This window comes from Antedon bifida, chromosome 9 (genome assembly GCF_963402885.1).
Source record: "Antedon bifida chromosome 9, ecAntBifi1.1, whole genome shotgun sequence".
NCBI classification, from domain to species: domain Eukaryota; kingdom Metazoa; phylum Echinodermata; class Crinoidea; order Comatulida; family Antedonidae; genus Antedon; species Antedon bifida.
The window spans coordinates 8801523-8812498 of record NC_136234.1 but is presented as its reverse complement, the minus strand read 5'-3'; the positions used below and the strand labels follow the sequence as shown (position 1 = coordinate 8812498).

Here is a 10976-nt window from a genome sequence, read left to right as displayed (position 1 = left end):
CCAAAATTTCCACTTTTTAAACTTCAAGAATTATGCTATAATATTGCCATTTATGCACATATATTATGGTAACATCATCTTATAAAGCCATAGTAACTAGTTGTGTAAAAAAATAAAAAGGTCTAAATTTTGACATTTTTCGAAAAATTCACTGCGGGGGACCAAAGGAATTTTTTAGAAAAATTGCCAAATTTTCTTCTTTTTAAAATTCAATAAGTATGCTATAATATTGCAATTTATGCACATATATTGTGTTAACATCATCTTATGGAGACATAAAAACTAGTTAAGTCAAAAAATAAAAGGGTAAGTATTTGGCCATTTTTCGAAAATTTCACTGCTGGGGACCGAAAGAATTTTTCGAAAATTTGCAAATGTTCACTTTTTAATATCCAATAATTATGCTATTATATTGTCATTTATGTATATATATTGTGTTAACATCATCTTATAGAGCCATAGTAACTAGTTATGTAAACAAATAAAAGGGTCGAAATTTTGCCATTTTTCGAAAATTTCAATGCGGGGGAAAAAAGGAATTATTTCGAAAAATGGCAAAAAAATTCGATAATTATGCTATAATATTGCAATTTATGCACATATATTGTGTTAACATAATCTTATGAAGCCATAAAAACTAGTTATGTCAAATACAAATAAGAAGTCGAAACCATGTTTTCGCTGTGGAAAGAATAACCATTTGCCAGACAAATGTTATTTTAAGCAAACAACTTGCCATTATTGTAACAAGGTAGGACACATTCAATCTGTTTGTCTTAGCAAAAAGAAGGGGAAGCCCCAAACAGTTAAAAATGTTGTGGCAGATGAGCCAAGCGATGAACCAAGCAACATAGCTACAGAAATGTATGAAGAATTATTTGGAATAAAGACCACGTCTAGTCCTCCACCTATGAAAGTTAAGATACTGTTAGAGGGTTTGGATACTGAAATGGAAATTGACACAGGAGCCTCGGTATCAATAATGTCGCAGACGAAATTTAGGCAATTATGGCCTGAAAGAAAACTTGAACCTTCGTCAGTTAAGCTACGTACGTACACTGGACAAATAATGGATGTTTTGGGTAAAATTAATGCTGAAGTTATACATACCAGAGTACTACTACAATATTACCGTTAACGATTGTGCGAACAGATGGACCTACCCTAATTGGTCGAGACTGGCTTCAGTTTATAAAGTTGGACTGGCAACAAATCAAGGTAATAAACCAATTAGATTTAAGTTCACTGCTTGGTAAATACCAAGAAATATTTAAAGATGAACTAGGTACCCTTAAGGGTACTGAAGCAAAAATGTATGTTGATAAAGAGACAATGCCAAAATTTTGCAAAGCCAGAAATGTTCCGTATGCTTTGCGACAGAAAGTAGATGACTAACTTGATCGCTTACAACGAGAAGGCATTATTGAACCTATACAGTTTTCAGACTGGGCTGCACCAATAGTTCCGGTACTTAAGGCAGATAAATCTACCATTAGGATCTGTGGTGACTACAAAATTACTGTAAATAAAGCAGCCAAAGTTGATCAGTATCCTTTGCCCCGAAGAAAAATTTACTAAATTGGACATATGTCACAAGCGTACCAACAATTACTCTTGGATAAAGATTCTCGAAAATATGTTGTAATCAACACTCAAAAGGGACTTTACAATATACACGGTTGCCGTTTGGAGTCTCTTCAGCACCAGCGATTTTCCAGCATGTCATGGAAGGACTATTACAAGGAGTTAAAGGTGTTACAGTATACCTGGACGATATATTAATTACAGGAAAGAATGACTTTGAGCATTTCGAAACTCTTGAAACCGTCCTAAAGCGACTGGCAGATGCTGGACTTCGTCTAAAAAAGAGTAAGTGTGTTTTTATGGTTAAATCTGTTGGTTATTTGGGACACCTGATCGACAAAGAGGGATTGCATCCCACAAACGCCAAAGTGAGAGCAATTAAAGATGCTCCAGCGTCTCAAAACTTGACAGAACTGAGAGCTTATTTGGGATTATTATCTTATTATGAAGTTTTTACCAAACTTATCCAACACACTTAATTGCTCTGTTATATGCCTTACTTCGTAAGGATAAAGCTTTGAACTGGACAAATTTAGAACAATCTACTTTTGATAAATCAAAGGAATTGCTACTTTCCTGCAGAGTACTTGCACATTATGATCCAAAAAAGGAAATAATATTATCGTGTGATGCATCTCAATATGGAATTGGGGCTGTGTTAGCACATCGACAAAGTGACGGTACAGGAAGACCAATCGCATTTGCATCTAGAACACTTGCAGAAGCGGAAAAAAAGTATTCGCAAATTGAGAAAGAAGGTTTGGCATGCGTTTTCGGGGTAACGCGATTTCAGTCTTACATTTATGGTAGACATTTCACATTGGTAACAGACCATAAGCCATTGCTGGGTCTTATTAATGAGGACAGACTTGTGCCCAGCCAAGCATCAGCTAGAATCCAACGTTGGGCACTGAAATTAGGTACATACAAATATACATTAAGATTCAAACTGACAAAGTCCCATGCCAATGCGGATGCCTTAAGCAGATTACCATTGCCAGGAAAACCAGAATCAATTCCACAACCTGCCGAAACTGTTCTATTGATGGAGCCAATGAACCAATCTCCAGTTTCCACAGCAGATATTAAAGGTTGGACGGTTAAAGATCCAACACTTTCTCGAGTTCTTTACTACATTGAAAAGGGTTGGCCCAATACTAATCCAAAAATTGAAAACTTGCAACCATATTGGATGGATCTGACAAAGAGAACTCTCTACACAAGATGGATGTATTTTGTGGGAAAATAGAATTGTTGTTCCACAGCCTGGTAGAAAACAGTTGCTACAAGCACTACATGACGGTCATACTGGAATTGTCAGAATGAAAAGTTTTGCTCGGGATTCGTTATGGTGGCCTAATATGGACAAAGACATATCAAAGCAGTGCGATACATGCCAATCCAATCAAACTTTACCACCTAAAGCACCATTGCACCCATGGAATTGGCCAAATAGACCATGGTCACGATTAAATATCGACTGTGCTGGACCATTTATTGGAAAAATGTTTTTAATACGATGCATACTCAAAATGGCTTGAGGTAATTCCGGTAAATTCCTCAACGACAAATACCACAGTGGATAAGCTCAGGCTTATATTTGCATCGCATGGATTGCCAGATAAAATAGTATCCGACAATGGAACATGTTTCACCAGTGATGAATTTCATACATTCGTAAAGCGAAATGGAATAAGACATTCTTTAACAGCCCCATATCACCCATCATCGAATGGTCTTGCGGAACGTGCTGTACGCACATTTAAAGAAACAATGAAACGTACGAAAGATGGATATATCGAAACAAAAGTCGCAAGATTCTTATGTTGTAATTTGTATGTTCTTGTTATCAGTTTCTTGTTTTTAGGACCCAAGTGGAAATAAGTTTTTAACTTTTCTTGGCATTCCTTGTAATCAAGGCCTGTTTTTTCCGTGCAATTGTTTTTCTATTTTCTATGTATTATATTTTATTGTTTTTTAACCTTGATTACCAAATAAAGTTAAAAAAAAAAACAATTCAAGATTCCTATTTAAATATAGAAATACACCTCATAGCACAACTGGCAAAACACCAGCAGAATTACTGAATGGCCGAAAATTGAAAACGCATTTTGATCTTTTACACCCTTATCAAGCAGATCGTGTTATCACTCAACTTGAAAAACAGAAATTAGCCCATGATCGTCATGCAAAGAACGCACTTTTGCAGAAGGAGAGTAGGTGTATATAAAGAACTTTAGAGGACAAATCTGAAATGGTTACCCGGAACAATAATATTAAAATCCGGTCGCATCTCATTCAAGACAAAACTAGAAGATGGACGAGTTTGTCGTCGTCATGCCGACCATATCAGGAAGCGTTATAGGCCTGTTCAAACTCAGGATAAACAGCTTACAAACAAAGATGATCCTCCACAATTACCTCCAATGCTCATTAATCCAAATCTGAACAGTGGAAACATCACAATCGACTGTCGAAGCACAGTCTATTACTGCTCAGCGAAGAGTATACCTTACTCGCGATAGAAAACCGCCGGAAAGATATGGGCATTTTTAATAACTGAAATATAGAAACTTTTATGGACATTATTACTGGACAATTTAAAATGTTGATCTTATGTTTTACTTTATACAGTGCATTATACCATATACATTTAAAGTGTTATTAAACCATAACTTAGTACAGTGCTGCTTTGATTCAATTATAAATAAATAGCTTAGAATTGTTTATAATAGAAGGGAGGGAATGTAATGTATTGAACTTGATTAATATTACTTGCTACCAATTATTTATACTTCCTTCACCTGTTACCATATATATTATGTTAACCCACTTCTATATAACCCTGGCTACTTAATGGTCACTAATGGCTAAAGTAGACCCCTCTGCTGAGACCACTAAACATTCCACCTTGACAGATTAATTACCCATTACCGATATTGTTATTATATATAGTAGATGTAGAATAAAGAATAAACACTTCAGTGCTAGCTTTCAACTATAACAGAACTTGTCTCTCTCTCACTTATTTGTATTGTAAATCGGTACATTACAAAAAGTATTGTAGGTAAGTGTACTAGGTTGATGAAAATAATGCAACTAGCAAGTAAGGATACACAATGATTTACATTTACGTAACTTGGATAAATGCAAGTGGTCCGTAGATATATAGGATAAATACTATTAGTACTTACCCTAAATTAGGTATATGTATGTAAACCCTGTTCTTGTCTCTGACTGTTACCTTCTTTGTACAGTACCTACAGCGGACATTGGGTGGATACCATCATCATTTGATGGATTGGTCATAGTAGCGTAATGATCTTTCTTACACGCAGTATCAAAATGAGCGAATGTGACATCTATTGATAAGAAAGAGCAAAATACCTTTATTTGTAAATAAATAAGTATGTTGAAATATATTCATTTGGTAAGTTTCACCAAAAATGTATTCCGATATTAAAGACATATTTTATGATAAAACAGTACTAAGGGACAACCTCAACATTACAGTGGTGATAACTTGGATACAATGGCAATTTTATGTTATCCAAATAAGCATTCAGCTTCATGTGTAAACAGTATGAGTATGCGTTTCCTGCAATAGAACTCAACTGGTTTGTCCAAGTAAGGACTAGGTTTGTCCAAGTAAGGACCAGATTATGTCATGCTTTTACATACCTTGCAATCTTGTGTTTCCAGCAATAGCTGGGTAATTATGTATACCATGAAATGGAAAAAATGGAGCACCATTATCACCAGACATGAAATTTGCCCTCACGTATCCAGCATTTCCATTGTTTTGCACTTTGACCTGCATTCTCCGGTTGATTCTGAAATACTTACATGAAAATGTTAATGGGAAAATGTAATATTTTAATCAGAATTTATAAATTACGTGACTGATTACACAATGGAATGGCATTATCAGTACACGTTAAGAAAAAGAAGGTAGAAGAGTAAGAAAGTCCTTTGACAAATTTCCTTATGAAAGTCAAGTATGCATATATAATATCTATACATTGATTTTATTTGACAGAATGCAAAATATAGTTCCCCAAACTGACAAAATAATAACATTTGAAAAACAGAAATAAAATCTTTTAAAATGAATAATAAAAATGTTCATATTTATTGAAAATGTTTATATCTTTTTTTTGTGTCTTTTTTGGGTTTCCCACTTTTATTTCATCGTCATTAACATTGTTCCATTCATCATGATTTTTACATTTATACATTATCTAATCTAATTCATCATAATTGCTTAATTACAGTATTCAGTTTGTAACATGCTACAAATGTTTATATTCTTACTGAACCTACCTGTAACTCATCGCAATCAAAGAACAGGCTTGTACCAATTATAAACGATGACTACATTCTCACACATACTTATCAACAGCTTCATGACTAAGAGAAGATGGCCCAATGACAAATGGCATCACCCCAATGTTGTTGTCTAAAATCTAAAATGTAAGTTACTATATAAGGAAAAGAGAAGTATTTTGGTATTGCTTACCTGCTCCAACTGTGTGGTGAATTACATTATCCTGAATTGCATCCAGATAGCAGGACTGAAGCCATTATGAAATGTATATTCACGTACAAACGATGGACTTTCTACAGTAACTTCTCCAATATCCAAGAAAGCAACTGAATAATGTGGCTCATAATAATCTGAAACAAATAAATAAGTGTCACTATCGAATGAATAAGTGCCAGACAAAAACCTCAGGGAAAAAAAAGTTACAATTACAGAACTAACACTTTCCAATGTAAGAATGTTCCTTTATAGAAGTATTTTAACACAACCTGTGTTATTATAATGTATTATTCTGGTCCTCAAGCTTTACTGGAAACTGAGGAAATTCGGATTAGGCCCTCCACGGACCCTCGACAGCCAGCAGTGCAGCGCCTACCAGATCAGCACACCGGGAGACAATCCCCTACTTTTTTCAAACAGTGTACCACGTTCTTTAATGTGCACTGTTAAGTACACAGGACCAACGGCTTTACATCTCATCCGAAGAATAAGGCAATGAGAGTAAAGCATCCTGCCTAAGGAACCATGGTGGTCTATTTATAATTATTTTCTCTCAATCTAATAACAATCATTGCCATGATTCAATAAATTGTTTATTAATTAAAAATATAAAAATCATCACCATTAATGACCAGAAATAATGAGTGATAGAGCTGATAATGTTAGTTTTCCCAACGATTATATAATCTTAAGTTTCCAAAGAAGGAAAGAAGGCAAATAAAGAGAATGCTAGAAGTTTGGACTGGCAAACAGTTTAGTGTACACATAAACAGTAGTTACTGGCACTGTATACTTCAACACAAAGAATAATTATTCTAAATATTTATTTCTTAGGCTTAATACTTACAATAGTTGATTAGATCCACTGCTAGCACTCTTCTTCCTTAGATTCATTCGCATAGTCTGACATTTTAACTTAAGGTACCTTCTCTGTGGGTGCTCAAATGAAAACTGTCAATGGATGTCAAAGGTTGAAAAAGCAATGCGTTGCTCAATTTCTAAACAATGACCCTGTTGTACACACATTTGACTGGATATTTGTTTAATTAATGTACAGTATGTATATGCATGTATGAACATGCTCGCCTGCATCTTAAATTGAGAGGATCTGTGTGTGTAGCATCCAATAAGAATTTAGTGAAGTTCGAGAAGCTGGGAAGAGCAACCCTGTGTTGATCTGGGCCTCCGTGGATAAATTGAACTTATTATACCTATTCATGGTAACAGTAACGTTTGTTGCTCTTAGAGTGGATACGGTAGTCTACAATTGAAGATGCTTTTAAAATTGGGGTAGGGGGAAGTATTAATAGAAGGTAGTGGGTTAAATAGAGGGAGACCTGCATTGAAAATTTGAAATGGACTGTAGTCTTCAAAAAGAAGTTGCTCTTAGATTGGATACACTAGTCTACAATTGATGGTGATTTTAGAATTATAATGCAGTATTAAATAGAAGATGGATGGTTAATTAGAGAGAAAAACTGCATTGACAATTTGAAAATGACTTATAATTAATTAAAAAATCACCAACCTTGGAATCCAGATGTTCTGCAATATCCATTGTAAAATCTTCAATTAGATTAAACTGAACATCAAATTTCTCAACAACTTTTAGTGTTGATCTGCGATTGATATGTGGAAAACACCCTCAATGACAGAAAACTCTGTTGAGTTGATACCTTCTAGCGTGGATGAGTTGGAATAAACAATGCTGAATTTAAAGAAGTAACCACTTCCTGACAGATTAATGGCAAGATCAGTGAAGTTGGCCCAGCCATGGATTATATCTACAGTGTTGTTGCTGACGAGCTCTGCATCAGATACTCCTGGGCATTTTCCATGGATGTAAAAATCATTGAATAATTCCTTTTTTTTCGTAGAATATTTGTATCAAACCTATGGTGTATTACCACAGCTTGATAGCCTATATTGGAGTTTAGAAAGAATTGTGTTAAATCTACACTGGTATCCAATATAGAGATGCAAGGTTGAATCTCAAATAGCATCAGCCGTTGTAAACGTATACTCATTGTGCTTGAGAATTGATAGATGATTTCTACTCCTGGGTCACTAGATGCCTCTTCTTCAGCTTGCTTCTCAGAATACCTGTGAACCAATTAGTTATGTTGTTTTGTAATGATATAGGCATTATGGTTATGTTCGTTACAAGCCACACATGAGAATACAATTTAAGACTTTGGACAAGACGATACAAGCCAGTTCTTTACAACAGTAACTCTACAGAAAACTCTACTTCAACTCATTACTTCTTAAATGTGACTTACGTTTTATTGCCTGTACTTGGACCTCCTGTTGTATTTGTTGCTCTCACACCCCTTGTTGGGTCTTCGGCTGGGGGAGAAGGATCGGTCATTGCTAATAACCTCAACTTCAAGACTCTCGTACAAAGTACCGGTTTGTGCTGCATTAACAATTTCTGCTTGAAGGTTAACTAACTCATCATGTTCTAGGGTTGAATTGCCTGTAAGGAAGAAATGTTAATTATTGTTTAGATATTAAAAGAATAGGCAATGAAATAAAATTCAACTCATTTCTAAACATATAAAACTGAAAAAAGAAGAAATCTGGATAGATTATGTGATACTTTAATATGGTTAAAGAAAGCTATTTACTTACTGTATTATATATACCAAACTGGCAAGATTGTTAACAAGATCTTCTTCATAGAAGTCATCAACATCAACAGAAGCCACACCAACGTCAACCATTATAACCGGTGTAGTGATGATGTCAATTGGGTCACTACCACGTATAAGTATCCAAAGAGTCTGCCAATCGCGATCAAAATAGTTCTCGCCATAAATGCTGGAGTCATGAACTGATCGTCTGGTCTATTTGGATCTTCTGGAACCCATATGAACATATCTCCATCCAGCTGCCTGTTATTTGGCATGACATAGTGACCTTGATGGTACACATCTAAGCGTTGAGGATTGGCATACCAGATGCCGACAACTATTTTCTGATCTGGAGCTGTGTTCAGGAAATGAAGTCATAACGTTTGAGGATTCGTTGAACTCTCATAAACATCTCATAAGTCTCTCCAATTGCAACGATAGACATAAATGTGCTGATGCGCTCTTGACATGTGTACCCATGACACCAGCCGTGATCTTGTGGTCCATTGATCAAATCAACATAACCGTTAGACACAATGACGATTGGTGAAGACGTCGTAATTCTTGTGTCAGGATCAAGACTTTCAATAATCAACATAGCGTAATCGTAGTCATAGCATTCAAAAGCCTGCCAAGATTCTTCTGTCCCAATGATACCTTAATGAAAGAGCAGATTAGATAAAAGATTTTACTACCATTGATGTCTGTAACCATCATGTTTGAAATTCTATAATCCTATAATTCTAAGTCCACGTCTCGGATCTCTGTCCCACTCGTATGCAGAATCAGGAATAACATAACCAGGCCGTGATCCTACTAGAATTCCACCATCTTCGTCTCTGATCATTGCATTCTTAAATGCATCACAATCCATCTCCACGCACTCAGAAGGATTAAAGACCCCTTCCCTTCAATTTGTGACGTTTTGTAAAAATAATACATATATATTACTTACATTAACATTAAACAAGGTCATTCCTTGTCTTAAATGTACGTTTTATGGTAAATTATGATAAAAAGTGAGAAACAATGCACTACCTATGTAGCTCGCGGCGAATGACCTCTCGTGGGCAGTCTTTAGGTCTAGCCTAGCTAGGCTGAGTTTTGTAGGCCTAGCCGGTAAACATCGGTAACGTACGAATATCGTATGCTAGTTATATACCTAGCCTGACGTTGTATAGTTGCTGCATTAATTGTCTTTCTATATTTGCCAGACTCCGTTGATACAAAATGGGGAAAACCTGGTACTTTCGGTGAAAATTTATGAGTCTTCCATTTGTTTTGGCCTCACGATCAATCAAAAAGTGGGTGAATTACAGAAGAAAAACAAAAATATCAATCCGCACGCAATGCATTTTGGGATTTATAGCGGGCCGCTAAAATTACTAGAATCAACTTATTTTTCACATTTTTAACCATTAAAGACAAAAAAGTTACCATATAATATTTATTTTTACATTAATTGTAGTTTGTGACCTTAAATTAGATCTAAAAAACGTAGGGAAGGGGGTCTTTTTAACTTTACTGTAGTGTTAAGATTAAATGAAAAGTATTGTAGGTACAGAAAGTGTACTAGGTTGATGAAAATAATGCAATTAGCAAGTAAAGATACACAATGATTTACAATAACGTAACTTGGATAAATGCAAGCGGTCCGTAGATATATAGGATAAATACTATTAGTACTTACCCTAAATTAGGTATATGTATGTAAACCCTGTTCTTGTCTCTGACTGCTACCTTCTTTGTACCTATAAGCATTCAGCTTCATGTGTAAACAGTATGAGTATGCGTTTCCTGCAATAGAACTCAAACAATGGCAGTTGTTGGTTTGTCGAAGTAAGGACTAGGTTTGTCCAAGTAAGGACCAGATTATGTCATGCTTTTACATACCTTGCAATCTTGTGCTTCCAGCAATAGCTGGGTAATTATGTATACCATGAAATTGAAAAAATTGAGCACCATTACATGAAATTTGCCCACACGAATCCAGCATTTCCATTCTCTGGACGAGGTGCACGCTGTTTTGCACTTTGACCTGCATTCTCCGGTTGATTCTGAAATATTTACATGAAAATGTTAATGGAAAAATGTAATATTTTAATCAGAATTTATAAATTACGTAACTGATTACACAATGGAATGGCATTATCAGTACACGTTAAGAAAAAGGAGGTAGAAGAGTAAGAAAGTCCTTTGACAAATTTCCTTTC

At 35.3% G+C, this 10976-nt stretch overlaps 1 protein-coding gene across 1 annotated transcript; it reads right to left on the bottom strand.

Moving 5' to 3' along the window:
* Positions 1 to 4800: 4800 nt before the first annotated feature.
* LOC144851560 (fibrocystin-like) lies at positions 4801 to 7180 on the bottom strand. The gene is made up of 4 exons (XM_078709081.1): positions 6975 to 7180; positions 6104 to 6261; positions 5266 to 5425; positions 4801 to 4946 (listed from the first exon to the last, which is right to left on the bottom strand). The coding sequence occupies exons 3-4, from the start codon at positions 5402 to 5404 to the stop codon at positions 4825 to 4827; spliced, it is 261 nt and encodes an 86-aa protein (XP_078565207.1). The 5' UTR covers positions 5405 to 5425; positions 6104 to 6261; positions 6975 to 7180; the 3' UTR covers positions 4801 to 4824.
* Positions 7181 to 10976: the final 3796 nt, after the last annotated feature.